At 36.2% G+C, this 19242-nt stretch overlaps 2 protein-coding genes across 4 annotated transcripts; both read right to left on the minus strand.

Annotated features, from left to right (window-relative positions):
- Window positions 1-340: 340 nt before the first annotated feature.
- Window positions 341-4688, minus strand: LOC109100020. The gene is made up of 3 exons (XM_019113517.2): window positions 4085-4688; window positions 2971-3292; window positions 341-1211 (listed from the first exon to the last, which is right to left on the minus strand). Exons 1-3 carry the CDS (start codon window positions 4581-4583, stop codon window positions 938-940), a joined length of 1095 nt encoding a protein of 364 aa, XP_018969062.1. The 5' UTR covers window positions 4584-4688; the 3' UTR covers window positions 341-937.
- Window positions 4689-5318: 630 nt separating this feature from the next.
- LOC109100021 (retinoblastoma-like protein 1) lies at window positions 5319-18232 on the minus strand. 3 transcript variants are annotated; one of them, XM_042758913.1, is made up of 24 exons: window positions 18048-18232; window positions 17861-17990; window positions 16386-16519; window positions 16117-16189; window positions 15989-16035; window positions 15842-15906; window positions 15205-15333; window positions 14541-14686; window positions 14370-14434; window positions 14059-14245; window positions 13514-13680; window positions 13258-13370; window positions 13041-13144; window positions 12722-12859; window positions 12426-12590; window positions 12171-12306; window positions 10363-10599; window positions 10077-10267; window positions 9793-9969; window positions 8212-8283; window positions 7903-7987; window positions 7363-7511; window positions 7085-7249; window positions 5319-6736 (listed from the first exon to the last, which is right to left on the minus strand). In XM_042758913.1, the coding sequence occupies exons 1-24, from the start codon at window positions 18191-18193 to the stop codon at window positions 6566-6568; spliced, it is 3192 nt and encodes a 1063-aa protein (XP_042614847.1). In that variant the 5' UTR covers window positions 18194-18232; the 3' UTR covers window positions 5319-6565. The 3 variants fall into 3 exon arrangements, with proteins under 3 accessions (XP_042614847.1, XP_042614846.1, XP_042614848.1); XM_042758912.1 differs by having other exon boundaries at window positions 15989-16189; XM_042758914.1 differs by having other exon boundaries at window positions 15989-16189; window positions 17861-18155.
- Window positions 18233-19242: the final 1010 nt, after the last annotated feature.

Below are 19242 nucleotides of genomic sequence, written 5' to 3' on the forward strand. Positions count from 1 at the left end.
ATATATATATATATATATATATATATATATATATATATATATATATATATATATATATATATATATATATATATATATATCAATTATAATGCAAATTAAATAAATACCTTGAAAATAAAAACAATATTTTATTTGTTTACCTGCATGCCATGTGACCATTAACTGACATCACAGAACCGTGAACATGCAATCTTCAAATAAATTAAAATCTCAAGAAAATATTTTAGTTCAAAGGGGGTTTGACTAAAAAAAGAGTTTGGGAATCCCTGCTTTAAACAATTCTTTGAAAAAGACTTTTGCTTTTGATTTAGTATTTTGAATACTGTTTCTGACTCCTCGCTGGTTTTCATTAATTTAATGAAAAATAATGGTAACAGACATACTCCACAGTAGAAGTGTAACATCTAGCTCAGGGTAGTTCCTATAGCCAACATTACACTGCATTTGCAACCCATTTTACAGCCATAATGTGCTAAACAGAACCTTAAATGGGAAGATAAAGCAAGACTGTTCCATCAGGAATTGATTGTGACATAATTGTGTGATTGATTGTTACACAACAAACTAATGAATCATTTATAATAAGACCAGTAACGTTTAGTGGAGAAAATGGAGACAGATTTGCTAAATAATGCCTCAAAAACAACTGCTAGTAAACTGCCATAAAAATGAGCAAATGTATATAAATATTCATATATTTAAAGAAAAACCAAGCCTTAGCTGTAAATCTGTCTTGCACATGTCTAATGACACCAGGAAATATGAAGTGACCACCTAGCCATCTACTGGTCAAAATATGTAATAAGAGTTATAAGGAATATGAGGTGTGCAGACGCATACACACTAATATTTTCCACAGTCCAGCTGAGAACATCTACATTGCAAGTTTTCACAGACTGAAAGAGCAAAAGAGTTAACACTCCTCTTTAGCATTCTGTCATGGATCCTTGGTCATCTTGTGTTTCAAATAGTTGATTTTGAGTGAATAGTACTCTTCCTGAAGCTGTAAGACTCTTTCCTGTCTGCGTAGCACAGACATCTCCAGATCGCTCTTTCCCGCTGATTGTGTAGGCGGGGGTGAAACAGTCTCTGCTGTGTTTGATTGTTCGTTTCCACAGTTAACAGGTGCAATCTCAGCTGGAATAACGTATTTCTCTTCCTCCTCCTCCTCTTCTTCATGTGAGATTGCACTTTCATTCTCAGTTTCAGTTCTGTGAAAGGGCAGAGTTGTTAAATTAGCAAAATAGAGACTGGCAAATATATATGACCCTGGAAAACAAAACCAGTCATAAGGATAAATTTTTCTAAATTGAGATGTATGCATAATCAGAAAGCTGAATAAATAAGCTTTCCATTGATGTATGGTTTGTTAGGAAAGGATGACATTTGGCCGAGATACAACTATTTGAAAATCTGGAATCTGAGGGTGCAAAAAAATCAAAACATTGAGAAAATCACTTTTAAAGTTGTCCAAATGAAGTTCTTAGCAATGCATATTACTAATCAAAAATTATGTTTTTATACATTTACATTAGAAAATTTACAAAATGACTAAATGGAACATGATCTTTACTTAATATCCTAATGATTTTTGGCACAAAAGAAAAAAATATCATTTTGACCCATACAATGTATTTTGGGCTTTTGCTACAAATATACCCCACCGACTGAAGAATGCTTTTGTGCTCCGGGGTCACATATTACACTTAGGCTGAATTCAGTTCCCAAAATGCCCATCTTTGGGGGTATTCACATAAAGTCAGTTATGTCTTAAGTGAATGTAAACAGAAAATCATATGTGTATTAATGTACTGGATTTGTGCATTAGGTCTTAAAGTGACAGCTGCCTAATATACCTGCTACTGTCTGTGTTTTTTATGTTAATCAAAAAAGACAAATAGTTCACTGCTCTTGAGTGAACAACTTTAGTAGCTTTAATAAGAATCAATGTATATTTAATTAATAAATTAGGCAGTTTAATTTTTACATTAGATTTTTCAGTTTCTTACTTGAGTGCTACTGTTAAATAGAAGTAATGTTCTTGAAAAAATGTAAATCAAAAATGTATTTCATATAAAAAAATGACAATTTTCTTTAACACATCTTATGTTTGACTCCCCAAAAAAACATAAAAAAAGGAAAATGCAAAATGTCCACATTGTTGTTCATGTTATTATTACTTATTCAAGATTATTATTAACTCAAAGAATTAAAATGAAATAAAGCTGAAATAAAATAAAATATTAGATTAAATTAAAATAAGACATGTTGTCATGGCAACTATCTGTAAAAAGCACAAAAAAATACTAACATGAAATAAAAAATTAATTGGACTAAACTTGAAATAGAAATAAATAGAACCTAAATTGCAATATTTGGGGAAAAAAACTAACTACAGTGACAAAGCAAATAACAAGATTTCTAAATAAATAAACAAATTAAAATGAAAAATTATTTTATATATAAAATTAAACCTAATTTTAAATCAATATATTACTGTATTGTTATACACTAATATTTTAATAACATAAAAGTAAAATAATTCTTGACTTAAAGGGATAGTTCACCCAAAAATGAAAATTACTCCATGATTGTGTGTACGACAATTAGCGGAAGATAGAGATTAAGGTTTATAAAGTTGTAAATATGGATATTTTTCTTACACAAACGCACCCCGTCGCTTCAGAAGGACTTTATTAACCCCCTGGAGCCGTGTGGACTTCTTTTATAATGGATAAGTGCAATTTTTTTTACTTTAAATTTTGGGCTACCATCCACTCCCATTATAAAGCATGGATTAGCCTGGACATTATTTAATATAACTCCGATTGTATTCGTCTGAAAGAAGGACGTCATATACACCTAGGATGGCTTGAGGGTGAGTAAATCATGGAGTAATTTTCATTTTTGTGTGAACTATCCCTTTAATGATTAGAAACAAAACCAGTCATCAGAGGTCTGTGCTCATACCCTGGCGAGTCGTACGGCAGCATGTAGCTAGTGCTTGGAAAACTAGAGAGTGCTTGGTTGTGAAGAGCATGTCTGTGGTAAGATGGATGTGAAGGCAGAGATGGGAGGTGTATGAACTCCTTTAAGAGGTTCCCTTGAAACTCCATCATCTCCTTCCACATGGCCATCAGACTTGCCCGTTCCTCCTTCTGCTCCTCTCTGGCTTCCCTTCGCAATCGTTCCTCATACTCCCTCCGGTTTTGCACGTGGAGAGGTTCTTGAGCTCTCACGGAGTCGGTAATGGAACGTTTTTTGGCCTTCTTCCTCACAGGTTGAGCGACCACTAATATATCAACACATAGTAGTCAGTTATGCACATAATCATTCATGTTCAGGTAGGGATTCACAATTTATTTTATTTTTTGGGGGTCAGTCTAACCACTTTGACACTAAATCTTTACTGAAATTTTTAATTAATATTTCAAAACACGGTCACATGGTCATGGTCACATGACATGCAAAAAAAAATTGTATTTTACTAATTTTTTTTTTTTAAATGTTTTATTTATTTATAATTCTATATTTGTATGATTTAATTAATCACTAGTTTTATCAACTCATGAACACCAGTTTAGGAAACCCTGAGTTAAAGCAACATTTGCCCCATTTTAAACTACAAAGCATAAACAAAAACAGTGATGTCTGATTTGCAAATAAATCTTTTTCATTATTCACTCAAACAGACTCAAATAAAATTTAAACGCATTACTCGTGGATTTAAACATATAAATGAGGAAATATGACAAAAAGTTAGCATACTAAATACTGTTAACTAGTAACGAACTACAAACTATTTAAGAAAAAATGTACACTATGTAAATACTGTGTATGCAGCAGTAAGCATAAACTGATATTGTATTTGAAACAGCCTCCCCTGAAATTAGGCCATTTTAGATGTATGTATTTACAGTGTTTGAATAGTTCACCACTGCAGACTGTTTCACACACTGTATTTGTATTACGCGAAATGCAGCACATAGCGCGCGGCATCTATCGCTCGTGAAATCATGCGACCATAAAGTAGCACACCATCGTTCCATTTGACACACTACTTTATTAGTACGCATCAACACACCGTCTGCCATGTCCTCCGTCTCCTCGTCGTGACTGACCGACACCTCCTCGATGTCGGTGGATCTGCGCTCATTTCGCGCGTCCTCAATGGACGTACTCTGCGGCTCTTCGAGTTTCACGTTGCTGTGAAGTATTAAAGCGTCCGCGGGGCGGTTGCTGCCCCAAATGGACTTGCAGAGATCATAATAATTCCAGTACACTCTGCCGTGCCCGTTGTTTTTGTGATGCTCGTGTATTTTCAGGAACTTCTGCTTGAGTGTTTTCAGTTTGGTGGTGACCTGCCGCTTGGTTCTGTGGATACCTTGCGCGCGGAGAAGCCTTGAGATTTCAGCGTAAATAAGAGAGTCGCGAACCGTTCCGCTGATTTGCCTGCTGATATCTTCGTCCTGTCGGATGTACAGCAGCGCTCTCGTCTCGGTGTCCGTCCAGTTTCTTTCTACTGACATTTCCTCATACATTTCGTGGCGTGGAAATCTTGGGAAATCACGCAGAGAGTTCATTTAAACACAACATCAGTTGATTCACGACTCGCGCGTCACAAAGGCCTGCAAGTATATGACGTATGTGCGTCAGTCGTTCTGAACTTTGTGATTGGCTCAGACTCGCTGGCAACCCCAACATTATCATGCGTCTGACACTTGAAATTCCACAAATCGGTCATTTTACATACGTTATATAAATTCCAGTATTTAGATGCTGTTTTTTTTTAAAGATATATTTTATTATTTAAAAAATCGTTTAGTTTTCCCATATATATTGAATGGTACATCATGCACTTATTGGAAAACAGAGCGATATTTCGGACAGCTGTGGTTTTTATATTAATTTTGAATAGCAAACTAGAAGACATATCTCAGTAAGAAAGTTTAAGACCAAATATATTTAATAAACGCTTTGAGATTATCTTTAGTGGTCAATAAATAAATGCATTAATTCATTGAAGGATATCGTATTTCAAGTATTCAGGTAAAAAAAAAAAAAAAAAAAAAAAAAAAATCTAGGTAAATCTACATACATTTTATTATTTTTGAGCTAAATTTATGTAGGAGCCACCAAAGTTAATTGTCTTGCAAAGAATTAAATCATCCACAGCTCACTTTCTCATCCAGCCTGGGTTTATGGTTGAATCTGATTCCACCAGGACACAAATATTCTACATTTTTGGATCAGAGCTGGAGATATGAGCCCGAAAACAGTGCCCCATATTATCTTTTAACGCAAGAAGAAAACATTACTTTGAGAATTGATAAAACATTTTATTGTTATGTACATGCTAAGGCACTCGCTGTAGAACCGGCCAACAGCTGATTGATCAGACCAAACAATTACTGAAAAAAGTAGAAAAGGTTTTTGTGGAAAAACAAACAATGCAGAGAATTATTTCTAAGTTTAAAATATGGAGTTTGTATAAACAAACATAAAATAAATATTTCAGAGCTATAATACAAAGCACCAACTGCAAAGAGATAGGAGATATTGAGATAGATGAAAGCAAAAGAACATAAAAAGCAAGACGTTTGTACAAGAAAAAAAAAAAAATTAAAATCCCAAATTAACCGACAATACTGAGAAATACAGATACAGCTAGCTATAGCACTGGTCACATGATTTGAAGAAAACATATTTCACCTGCACCCCTTTGAGCATGTGACCAATAAATGAGACTAAAATAACATGAGCAAAACCAAATAATACAATTATACCTGCATCACTGTTCAACAAACAGTGTTGAACAAGTTATTGTACACCACAAACAAGATGGAAAAATCCACCAAATTTAACATCTAAAATGTTAAATGCACTATAAACATGACCACTTCAGAAAACAGAACACTGTTTTGAGAAAATACATAAAAAGTTAAAGGGAAATATTACAATTATTTGAGAAGTGTAGATACCACACAGCTGAATATAAAGCTGCACGATGGTCGCAAAACCAAAAAATACACACAAAACGAATAAATGTAAAAGATTACATTTGCTCAGTACATTGTGCCAGTAAATAACTCGATTAAAATAATAATAAAAAAATCACTAATATCAAATTATTTTCCTCTGTGTTATTACAGTATGTGATGGCAAATAAACCACTGGGAGATTATTCAGCAAAAACGATGGTCACGTGACTCCTGATTGAGAAAACAACAGCTACAGAATATCTCTGTAATGTAAGAATCGATTCATTATGAAAGCATGATGAGCATCATGAAAAAAACATGATACATGATTCTTTGATACGGTATAAATTCAGTTTACAACAATCTCCCTGATACTCAGAAATCCTGGTGTAATAATAAAGAAAAAAATCTGTCATAACACTTTATGGTTTTTGGCTTTGCTATTGTTCTGTGACATAATTAATGTACGATAACAGACTGATTGTTGTCATAGGTCTCTCTACATCCTGGAGTCGTTGAGCAGCACATAGGAAGAGTTTTTGGCTTTATATTGGGTCTGGAAGGAAACTGGGCATCCTCACAGGTCAGAGACTCGCTCTCTCGCTAACCACATCCTGCAGGCGTTTGAGCAGCACGTCATCGTTCTCTTGCCGCAGGCATTTAGATGGAGACCCGGTCTCATCACCTTCCATGTTGAACGCCCGCTTCTTGCTCAACCCACCCTGACGGATCATCTGGTTTATGCTGCTCAGCTCCTGAAGAGAAACAGGAAGTAGACTTTCAGATCAACAACCATAACTGGCAAAACATCCAAAATATAAAGCTATAAAAAAATAAATCAACTGGTTTTAATTTAATAAAAATGTACTAATTAGTTAAACTGACTATAATAATACCCAGTTGCACTGTGTGTATTTCATTGTGTATGAACATTTTTTTTAAATATCTTCTTTTGAGATCCACAGAAGAAAGTCATACAGATAAGGACACGTGTCTGACATGTGGATGTGTAAATAATTACAATTCAAATGTTTTCATGAAATTTCTCTTTAAAGGGATTATTACTGTTAATGCTTGTTGTGAAAACCTAAATTTTGACTAACCTTTGATGGGCTGCCAGTGAACTTGTATGTGTAGGCAGTACTGGGGGTGAGACTTGAGCCGTTTTTATGAGGAGAGACAAAGATGGAGTGTCTCTGAGATACACGGCGAGGAGAGAGAGGCTGAGCGCGAACCGACGGGAACGGAGATAACGGAGGGGCCTCCATCTTTACAGAGAAACAGAGAGAGAAAGATTCAAATACTTGTTTCCAAATTATCTAAAAAAAAAAATCAAATTATTAAAAGACGATTTTCAAATGAAGTAAAGCAATACAATAACCTTGTTGTCAAGCAGGGTATGTGCATATTTGAGAGCGAATGATTTCATCTTTAGCACGTAAACAGAGTTGTAGAACTGGATGAGGTCTCCTCTTTCCTCTGATTCGCTTTCAGCCTCTGTTCTGTCATCCTCTTCTGTCCTCTCATTGGCTGTGAACAGAAACAAATAAATACAAATATTTTCAAATGCAATAAAAAGCAAGGAGACTTTTTACAAACTTCATCAAAACTAAATATGTATATACACACACCCCGCTAAAAGGTTTGGGACTGTTAACCTTATATTTTTGAAAGGAGTCACCTATGCTCATCAAGGCTGCATATATTTGATCAAAAACACAGTAAAAAAACTGTAATATTGTGAAAAATTATTATTTAAAATAAGAGTTTTCTATTTTAATACATTTTAAATTGTCATATGATGCTTAAGCTGATTTTAGCAGCCATTACTCCAGTCTTCATTGTGCTTTAACCAAAACAAAAAGACAAAAAAATGAAATAAAAAATAAAAGGTTTAGGACTTTGCCCACATCATACTTACACTGGTCTACTGGTGGATCCACTTCCATGTTCTCATCTGTCTGCTGCTCTCTGGGACGCCTCTTCAGTAAAACACTACGGTACACCTACAAACACACCAACAAAATGTTGTGGATGCCGTTGCATCAAAGCCTCATATGTGCTCTCATCACAGCTCAAATTCCAAGGTTGTTGACATTAGGAAGCTAGGGCAAGCAGCCATTTTGTACCATTATCAATGACATTTGCACATTAAGCACATACACAAAATAAATATAAATCAGCAGCAGTTAGTCACAGGTTTGGAAACACTAATTCTGTTGATACTCACATGACTGTTGGCCTGAGGTTGGGTTCGGTAGCATTTCATGATGTCCTGAAAAGTGTGCTCTTCTTTTGTGATCTGCAGAAGCAGCAGGCAAGTCAAAGGAAAGAAAATTTCAATTTGTTATATTTTCATCTGAGAGTTGAGACATTTATGATGTTATGAAACTTTCTGTTCAAAGAATCAGGGAATCAGAATAACTGCTGAAGGATCAAGTGACACTGAAGACTGGAGTAAGGATGCTGAAAATTTAAATTGTAATGTTTCACAATATTTCTGTATTTTTACTAAAAATAAATGTAGTCTTGGTCAGAAAGAAACTTCTTTGAAAAACATTTAAAAAAATCTTACAGACACTAGACTTTAGAACGGTAGTGTAGTTCATTAGTTTTAGTCAATTCCTGTAACTTGGCACAACACTGTTGCCGTAGCCCAGGGGGGTCAAACTCTGTAGGTTGTTTGCACATGACATCATTGCTGTGGTGCGAAATGCAGCTGGAGGGCAGGAAGAGATTTTTCTATATAGGAATCACTAGCAGAAACTCTTTTGAATTGTTTTGTGTTGTTTATGGATGCTCAAATCGGTCAAACCGAGAAACCACAAGCAGCTTTTATCATGTACGGAAATGTTGTTGTTCATAAGGGAGGAAAAGGCAAGTAACTGACTGAAAAACGTGTAAACCTGCATCTGCAGTCGGGAGGAGCCGAGTCAGATAATGTTCATGTGTGCAAATGGTTAATATAAGATATAATAATATATTAAGAAATATATAAATAGATACAGGGCTGCCAACTCTCACGCATTTAGCATGAGACTAATTCACTCAATGCTAAACACCACAAAAACACGATGTAAATAAGATGTGCAGTTTCGAGAGCTTCACTGATTATAATGGAACATTGTGAGATTGCAATAAATTAAAGTGAGTGACAGCTTTTTAGTGATTATATGGAAGCACTATTAGCTTGCTTTCTAGGCTATAATCAATTCAGAATTTGAATAAAAGTTTTATTTTACGTGCTGCTAACAGGACCAATGGTCACATACCCTGTACATGCAGCAAAGTTTCAGGAGTGACATATATCATTCGATTCACGAAATAGCGTGTTTGCAATCAGGGTTAGTTGCTTAGCCTATATCCACCGCCTCGATGGCAGGCAAGTATTTCAATTTAGTTGAAAAATTGCTCCTCTTCATAACATTAGGATCACGTCCAACATATGTTGTGATTTTCTGTTTATAACTTTTTTCTTGTAATAGTGTCTAAACCAGTACAGGACGGACTTTCCTCCATCTCATCCATTCTGCTTTTCACTTCCTGCCCTCTATCTGAATTTTGCGCGTCATCAGAATCACGTGATTGCAAACAATCTATTCCTGAAGGGCCGGAGCTCTGCAGAGTTTTGTTCCAGCCCTGCTCCAACACACATATCATGTAGTTTTCAAATAAGCCTGAAGCACTTGATTAGTTGGATCAGGTGTGTTTAATTAGGGTTGGATCTAAACTCTACAGGGGCTCCGGCCCTCCAGGAATTGAGTTTGCCACCCCTGCCGTAGCCCTTCTTTCCACATTTCAAAAGGCGTACCTTTGATATAATGTAGACGGCACAGAGCAGCAGCTGGTCCAGGTGTCTGTCCTTCATCAGGTCAGTGCAGTGCAGCAGAGAGTGTTCAAAACATGTCCAGATCTTCCCTCGCAGCTCCGATGAGATATCCAGCTTCAGACACAGGTCCCGCAGGCGCACGCTGGCTAAATGATACACCTGAATGGACAAGCAACAGCATATATGCACTTCAGCTAACAAATATCTTCATTCAAGAGCACATGTACAAAAGTCCAGATGGTGTAAATCAGCACACATTTCCTCACCTTCCTGAAGAAGAGGGCGAGGGATCCTGTGCGGCGGGGTTTGTTGACGGGTGGGGGCTGTGTGTCGGAGCCGGCGGGTGGAGCTGCAGTTCGGCTGGGGGAGGCTGTCAGTAAGACTCGAGCGGTGAGGGGGTTCATCTCATTGGCCTGAAGTTGAATGACTGTGATGCCGCCCATCTCGTTCTTTACCACTGAAGGATGAGGTACCAGCATGTCATCAAATACAGAAATGTTTTGTGCATCTTTTTGTCAAATAAATGTCACAAATAAATAATAACTGTGGTACTCGGCAGTGGAATGGTGAGCTGTTGGCCGTTTCCGGTTGCCATGGAGAGGACAGTCGTTGTGGAGGCGGTGTTCTGGTTGTTTGCCATGGCGTTGGGAATTATTTTTATGGGAGTGACTGAGATTCTTTTCACTGGGGACTGTGCTGGAGGATCGTCACCAAACAAGCGTCTCTTGGCGCTGCCAGCTGCAGGTGAGCTGTAGCGGTCATGGAGAGAGATAGGAGACTGAGGGACGTCTAAGAGAGAAAGAAGAGAAATATTATCCATATGAGTACATCTTATTCAATATTCAAACAAACACATGCAGTCATATACACACATAGATTCATACACTGCAAGCCACAAATAGATTAAAAAAGTCTCAGACTTCATCTTACCATCTTAACTTTTTCTACATTCTTTTTGCATTGCAGATTGTTACAGTAAGTATATTCTTTTCAAAACTGTTTAAACTCTAGTTCATAAATATGGTTAAAATGTGAGTTAAAATGTTGGTTAAAATGTTGCTTCAGTCATAGTCCCTTTTTTCAGGTTTGAAGTGGTAAAAATAAGATGAATAACACAATTAAGTTTTTTTGCGCTTTTTTAGTCTATTTCTGTTAGCTTTGAGGTCATCTGTATGCTTAAAAAATATTTGTAAAGCATTTATTAACCTCAGTTAATATTAATTTAAATTAGGGATGTAACGATTCACTCAACTCACAAGTCGATTCACGATTTTGAGATTGAAGACATTATACAGTAAATGAAAAGATGTTGTTTTAATTAGGCTATTGCTGCATGTTTCTTTGTGAAATTGAAATATAACAAAACTAAATTAAATTTTTAAAAACAAATCCCAAATCAAACAAGTAAGTTACACAAATAAAAGAAATCTCTTAATATGAACAAACTAAGGCTTTGTCTGTGCTCTTTCAATTTAAAATTAGTGGCAACCACTGGGTTTTAATCATGATCCAAACAAAGATGCAGCATACATGCAGCATGAGTAGTTTTTAATCTAAACTAGACTTTATAATTGCGAAATGTGAGGCAAAAACAGAATGGTCTGACTTTAGTTTTGTGAAACTATATTACATAAAACGTATCTGAAAAAAAACAGCAGAAGAGCTGAATGAGACGCAGATTCACTCTCTGACAGCAGGTGGCGCTTATGAACAGCAGCAATACAGCGTTTGATTTGTTTGAGATGTGGTGGAAGTTGTGGTGCTTTTTAATTGTTTTTTAATATGCATTGTTCAGAGGTAAGATGAAAAGAAAATACTTTTTTTTTTAATTTTCTAAAGATAGTCAGTTCCCCTCAGAGATACATTCATATAAACTCCAATTATATCACGATTTGTTTGGCATCTCAACCAATTTGAATCGTCACATATTTGAATAGATTTTCAACTGGCTCTCGGTTAATCGTTGCATCCCAAATTGAAACATTTACTAATACATTACTTAAATTCTAAGTTATATCTGTTAATATTAATGAGCTAACATGAACTAACAATGAACAGTTGTACTTTTAATTAATGTTAACAAAGATTAAATAAATAAATACTGTAACAATGTATTGCACATCGTTAGTTAAGGCATTAAATAACGTTAACTAACCTTACAGTAAAGTGTTACACAAATAAATAATATTAAGTAATATTTCACATACGCATTTATATATGCATTTTAAAATGATAAACGGACCAAATATATTCCTAAACATTTTCGTCCGATCAAATGTTCTCTGGAATGTCCATCCCCTTTAATTATACACATTTATGGGGTCTCATAGAGTCCAGGCTCATTATGAGACATGTGGTACCTTTGCGTGCACTGGAGCCCAGGCCGGTGCGGACCTCCCTGATGCGAGGGTGGATGATGGGGGATAGCGCCACCAAAGGAAGGTGAGTGGGACCACCTGCACTATGGCCCGTGTCAAAATTGCTGGGAAAATTTACCTAAGAAACAAATAAAAACAGGTCATATCTGTAATTTTATTGGCTGCAATGACACTTATGAAGGATTTAACAATATGGTCAACCTACAAAGTGGTTTGTGAGTTTGTGTATGTATGTACCTCTTCTACAGTGGGGACTTTGTTATTCGTGTTACTGAGTGCAGTCCACAGGGCAGAGTCTTTGGTCCAGGCTTTGCTTTCCAGCACCTGCTCCTCTATACTATTCAAATGCTTCACCATGTCTCGGGACAAACCCTCCTCAGAGCGGATGAACACCTCAATCACCTACAAACATACACAAGTACATTTGCTTTAGTACGTCAAAATAAACAGCCTTCTTTGAAGGACTTAACAGTTTGTTGTTGTTTTTTTTCTGTAGACATCAATATCTACTGCAACAGTACACCGTTCTGTACCTTGTAAAAGTAGAATGGTGGTATCTGGAAGATTTCTAGTATCCAGGGGAAGGTTCTTTGAGAGCTGTATGCAAAAAGCACCACCTCCAGACAGCACGCCAACAGAGAGCAATGGAGCACCTCCTGCTCCAACAGGACCTAACAGAGATCAGAAGAAGAGAGGAAGAGGATGCAATCTCACCAAAAAAGCAGAACGTAAGAGCTGTAGATATAAAAAACGGAAATTACATCTGTTTGGTGATAAATACACATTATTTGGTATCAGGGCGAATGTTTTTTACTAGTGTATTTATCAAGTTAAGCAGTTACATTGACTTACCGCCATGTCTTTGCCTTGTAATCTCTTCATCTCTTGAGTCATGATATTCTCCAGAATCTTAAAGTACAAGATCTCCGCCAGCTTCAGACGATTCTCTGAGAAATCTACACACAAGAACCTGCAATTACTTACATGATAAAATATGAGGCTTTCGTAAGAGTCGCCTCTATTAAACATTTGTTTGTTTGTTTGTTTTTAGGTATGCAGTATATCTGACCCATATGAGCTCCTGGCAGGTCATCTGTGGGTTTGGTGTAGGCCTGTTTAAACCTCTCTCCCATGGTCTTCACTCGGTTCAGAATGGATTCAGTGGGATTTCGAGAGCAGGAACTATAAAAACATGGCGAAAATAAAACAGCTCTAAAAGAGAACAGGCTAAAGCCTGAGGGCCACCATGACGGGTTATGCATACTTTGATGTACATGCATACCATGTCTAATTTCCAAAACTATTTGACTTTGGCAGATACTTACTTAAAGATTTGGACCAGAGCATCGCTTGGAGAGTTTCGGAGGCCAGACACCATGCTCTGCAGTCGACTCACACTTTGAGTAGCTGAGGAAACGGGGGTGACCAGCACCTCTTTCTCCTTCAGATATCGCCGACCCGTTAGAGGGGTAGAGGGAGCAAGCGAATGCATCTGGGCAAAAACACAGCAGGATGAGGCAAAAGTTTGGGGTCAGTAAGACTTTTTTTAAAGAATACTTTTATTCACCAAGGACACATTAATGTCATCATAGAATCCTGAAAAATTGTATCACGGTTTCCACAGAAATATTAAGCTGCCCAACTGTTTTCAACATTGATGATAATAATAATACATTTTTCTTAAGGAGCAATAAGCATATTCTGAATGGTTAAGTAACACTGAAGACTGGAGTAATGATGCTGAAAATTCAAAAAACATACATTTTTAACATATTAAGTATTTCATATACAGTGATATTTCAACTAAGATTAACGATCATTATGATGAATGTTACTCTAATGTGGCGGTAGAGAAAGAAATCTTCAGTACCTTCTCAAAGTGCTGCTGAAGGTTGTTCTCCACCTGCATGCGGGCTGATAGTTGACCTGATGGAGGCTCAGCAGTGGCCTTGCGAGGTGTGCCGATCTCCTCATCTGCGTCGGCTCCCAAAAACACTCGCTCATCAAAATCCCCCACTGTCAAAACATATTCCTCATACTCACGGTTTATGGCTTTACTGGAAAAACAAATATTCATATATCAGTACTTATTTAAATAAGGCACTTCATTTGATGTATCATATTTTTTATTTAAATGCAAAATTGCTGGAAAGAACAAAATATTTCATGCCATATACTTACTTGTTGTCTTGGAAATTTGGGGTATCCAGTAATTCAGTCAGAGTCTCAGCATCACCTTTCAATATCTGAGAAAGACAAGGGAATATTTTTAGAATATGGCAAGCATGACCAGGCTGTAAACAATCTTGCAATATAAGTGTATGTGAGTATAAGAGTGTGTGTGTTCCTCACTCTTTTCTCAAACAATGTCTTTATGTAGGGTTTGAAGTATTGCTCCTTTATGTCTTTGGCCTCCACCACCAACCCATCATGCAGCTCACACAACTTGTCAATGACACAGGGCATTTCCTCCAAGTTTTCTGTGTCCTTTGGCAGTCCTAAAGAGAGGAGAGCAACTGACTATAAACGAAGCATTTACAACAAAGCAATGAACCTTTTAAGACCACCTTAAATGAAAACCTAAGTTTCTAGTTCACGTTTCAGTCCTAAATTGCAGCAACTGTATGCTAGTGTACTCCTTAACGCTGATTACACGAAGTAGACTGAAACAGTGTTATTTTGATTTAAAATAAGCTATTGGTGGACAAGAACTTTGATATGTTCTGTGGCCTGTCCCAAGTTCCTGTTTCAACAGATAATACAGGAAAGAAAACAGATCTCAAACCATTTCATAGGGTCATTACTTAGGAGATACAAGTTGTGTTTTAAATGCACTACAACTTCACATATTTAGTCAATATTTCAAAACTAAGTGCACTACCTCACAAGTAACGCTAACACAATCAATGGACTCGCATCTAACTCTTTCTGCCTTCTCAAGGATAATGATTATAAACAGAAAATCAACAATTAATCAAAGAAACATTCTCTCACAGCGAGGTGAAGGGAATTTTACCTCTGAAGTATTGATTGATGAGATCTTTCCTGTTGGAGCACATCAGAGCGTTGCAAAACACCAGGTCCAGACAGCAGAGCAGGAGGTGATACGAGTTGACCAGGTCATCACCAATCATACGGAAATTACCTGAAATAAAGTAGAAATCATGTCATGGGTTTACTTAAACGTTCAGAACGTACAAGTCAACCAGAACGTTTTTACCAAATCAGTTGGAATTACAAATGTCCATACATAAAAATACACTACTGTTCAAAAGTTTGCAATCAGAATTTTTCTTCTAAAGAAATTAACACTTTTCTTCAATGTGGATGCATTAAATTAAGCAAAAGTAACAGTACAGACATTTATAATGTTATAAAAAGATTTCTATTTCAAATAAACAATGTTTCAAATAAACAAGAATTTTGAGAAGAAAAAAAGTATCATGGTTTGCATAAAAATATTAAGCAGCACAACTGTTTTTAACATTGATAATAATAAGAAATGTTTCTTGAGAAGCTAATCAGCATATTAGAACGATAAACTTTTTACGTAGTTAATAGCATTCTTTGACACAGACTGTGCAAGTATTCTTATCTAAACTATACTGACAGTCTAAGGTTCAAACAGGGGAGACTTCTTTCAGTCTATTTACCTTTTGTATACACAAAGAGAGTCCAACAGAACTTGAAGACGTCACTGATGTGGCATGGAAGACGCCTACAAAGAAATAAGTATATTTGTTATAATTTTCTTCTTCAAAAGAAAGCGAAAAATGGAGAGAAAAGGCAGGCAGATTTACCGGTGTTTGCGGCTTCTAGGCAGGCGGGGAGGTTCACCCTGAGGATTCTGAAACATGTCCAGAAATATTGGCTCAAATTTACGAAAAATCACTGTCGACACTTCGAAATTACGTTCCAGTAGACCTACACGGCTGCGGAAATCCTGAGAGAGGTTCGACATGTCTGACCATTTCTTCATCTTGCTGAAGAACTGGATCAAACTAGAGGAAAGAGAGCATTTCAACACTCACATTTTCATAAAAAAAGCTTAATTTATTACAAATGAAAATCCTCTTGGCTCTTGCCATTGTTTCTCTTCTTACTCTAAAACTAAAACTTTTCCATTAAATAAACTGAAGTTACAGGAGACGACGTCCATCCTGCAGGTATCTGTCCATGTCTGTTTGAGATCCTTACCTGAGCTTCGCCGAACGCAGGATCCTTGTAAGGGAAACGCCGTTGCCCTCCATCACACCCCGTCCCACGGTGGGGATGGAGCTCTTCCTACAGGCAGCATACAGAGAGCAGGCCAACCAGTGAACCACATCACCCTGACACAACCAAACACATTACACAAATCAACACATCTCACATAGCCTACTGTATCATATGACATACATACATTTCTAAGCCCTATAAATTACCGGCATAACCAGAAACTTGCTGAAAAACAGGTTATACACAATCTACAACATGCCTTCTGTCATATGATCGATAGTTTACACTTTTTTTAGGCCTTTTAGTATAATTGTAAAAATGACCACCTCCAGGTCATGGTTTACACATATTTATGTTGTGAAATCGAATGATTTTTATGAAGTAAACATAGGAACGTTTATATTCTTAGTAATATTTCAAGATGAAAACTCATTGGACTGAAGCAACTTAGGTTTACTTGATTATCCATACATACATATAAGTATATATATATATATATATATATATTTTTTTTTTTTTTTTCTTTAGAAAAATGTATCAAATATGATCAATCAGGCTTCTGAGTGTTTATTTGATCTTACATTCATCATTGTTCTGCATTGCATTATATGTTCCCCCCACAACAAAAACTAGAGCTTTGCTCATTAAACTATGCATACCATCATACTAAAACACATTATTGATGGACATTTTAAGATTATGAATTTTTATATTTATAAGCATTTTATGCAAGTAGTGTGCTATACAATTATAAAGATCTGACTGATTTACATCACAAGCAACTGGACATATAAATATCAGCAACTGCACCAAACAGTTTGGGCCTCTGAATAAAATAGCCATATTTATTTCACCTAACTGAGTATGAGCACCATATTTGAGCATACAATTTTTATTTATATTCTGTCTAAAGGTTCAATAAAACTTTTATTAAAAAAAATAAAATAATAATAATGTCATTTTTTTACAGGGTTAAGCGTGAATAAAAACGTGAACACCACTAGTAGATTTAATATACAGTCGTCTACTATGAAGAAATGTGGAAAAATGTATCTTTCCCAGCATTCCCTTTAAATGGCTTCCTCATTTTCTCCTTGTGTTTATATCATGTGACACATCAGGGAATCCTCAGTTATTTCAGAAGCAGAACACTCATAAAATTTTTTCAAATGTCATTATCTTTGGACGCTCATCGTGGTATTACTTTAAAAATCGTCCAGCATAACACCTCGGTGCGACCATGGTATTTATGTAGCGTTACTATAGTAGTATCCTGGTATTCTGTGCATGGTACTTCAGAGAATGTCGCACTTGTTGCCTCTCAGGGACTTGTAAATAAAGATGTACTAATTAGTACTGGTTATTTTGACTATATATCTGCAGGAACACACGGATGAGTTGAAGGCAGAGCAGGAGGCGTCATAAGGTTGTCGTTTTAATGTTATTAGTCGAACCTCGAGCGTGTAAGTGTTCCAGATGGAGCTGAAGTTCTGAAGCGCTTCTGCCGCCGTCTCTTCGTCCATATTGAGCTCCTGACAGAGCGCCTCGAGACTCCTCCGAACCGAACCATCGTCTGATTTAACGGACTCCGAATCCGTTTCATCTCCGCGCATTTCTGGAATCCGTTAAAATCCGTTAACGTCCAAAAGAAAAGTGTTTACGTGAAACGCGGAACTGACCCGCTGCGCCGCTGACCTCCCGATGCTATCCCACAATGCCGAGACCTGCGAATGGCGCGAAAACGGGCTCCTCTCAGCCAATGGGAGAAGAGGAGTAGATGGCGTCATTACAACAACAAAGACGTCAGCGAGGCAGCGTGGAGGATTTAAACCTCCTCAGTGTTTACCAAACGATTACGTAAAAAATAAGGAATATAAACACAATATAATGAGCTCTCTTACTCTACATTCCGGGACTTAATCTGTAACAGCCGAATAAACAAATGTTTTGAGAATTTTGAGAATGTCCCGTTTTGTTGCTTGTTTTTTTTATTTCTCATATATATATATATATATATATATATATATATATATATATATATATATATATATATATATAAAATACTTATCTGGTATTATTTGACATGTTTATTAATAAACCTTAACTACATTTATTACTAATTATATTTACACGTAATTACATGCGATTATAAATTATACAATTACATTAAAACGCTTCACAGACACAATACTATCAAAGACTTTAAGCCTTTTAAAGACACAAATTTATAAAGTATATAATGTTTTCCAAACATGTGTTATTTGCTCAAATTAATAAAACAAAATACTAGAACAAGAAAGTAGAACTAGTTAAAAACCTGCACATTTAAAATTGTTTGGCAGGAAACTAATTGATAAACATAAGACATATTGACTTGAAAGTTCAAAGTAACCTTTTATTGCACAATAAAAGATCACATACCATGGTTTGAATTATATGATTGGTCCACATCCGTGTACAGGAGCTATTGGAACAAAAACAAAGTATCCCAAAATAAAATAAAAATAATTATTATAATAATAATAACACCCATGACTCTCAGCATTGCTGCAGATTTCATATCAAGAGTATAAGCTCACTTTTTGTCTTGAGTAATCATCCCAATAGAGTGCACTTGCTTCAATGTAACTACAAACTTACAGTACTTCCTTGTCATGAACACTGACCATTAGTTGCATCAATTTAATTCAATGTTATTCTACAAGATTTAAGGAACAGAACCTCCAACACAGGCTCAACAGTGACGCAAGCGCAAGCACAGTTCTGCTTTTATTCTGTCTGGCTAAGCAGCGGTTATAAGAAACACTCCATAGTAGCATGACTTGCATTCACTTTT

This window comes from Cyprinus carpio, chromosome A6, assembly GCF_018340385.1.
Source record: "Cyprinus carpio isolate SPL01 chromosome A6, ASM1834038v1, whole genome shotgun sequence".
NCBI lineage: Eukaryota > Metazoa > Chordata > Actinopteri > Cypriniformes > Cyprinidae > Cyprinus > Cyprinus carpio.

What these genes read in the sequence shown, in the direction of transcription:
- LOC109100020 (XM_019113517.2), bottom strand. Translation starts at nt 4,583, where the DNA reads ATGAACTCTCTGCGTGATTTCCCAAGATTTCCACGCCACGAAATGTAT. An exon ending in GACGGAGGACATGGCAGACG is followed by an intron (nt 3,293 to 4,084) that starts GTGTGTTGATGC and finishes TTGATATATTAG; the next exon opens with TGGTCGCTCAACCTGTGAGG. An exon ending in CTGCCGTACGACTCGCCAGG is followed by an intron (nt 1,212 to 2,970) that starts GTATGAGCACAG and finishes GCCCTTTCACAG; the next exon opens with AACTGAAACTGAGAATGAAA.
- LOC109100021 (XM_042758912.1), bottom strand. Translation starts at nt 18,193, where the DNA reads ATGACGCCATCTACTCCTCTTCTCCCATTGGCTGAGAGGAGCCCGTTT. An exon ending in CCGTCTACATTATATCAAAG is followed by an intron (nt 8,284 to 9,792) that starts GTACGCCTTTTG and finishes CTGCTTCTGCAG; the next exon opens with ATCACAAAAGAAGAGCACAC. An exon ending in TCACTGGCAGCCCATCAAAG is followed by an intron (nt 6,737 to 7,084) that starts GTTAGTCAAAAT and finishes GTTTCTCTTCAG; the next exon opens with GAGCTGAGCAGCATAAACCA.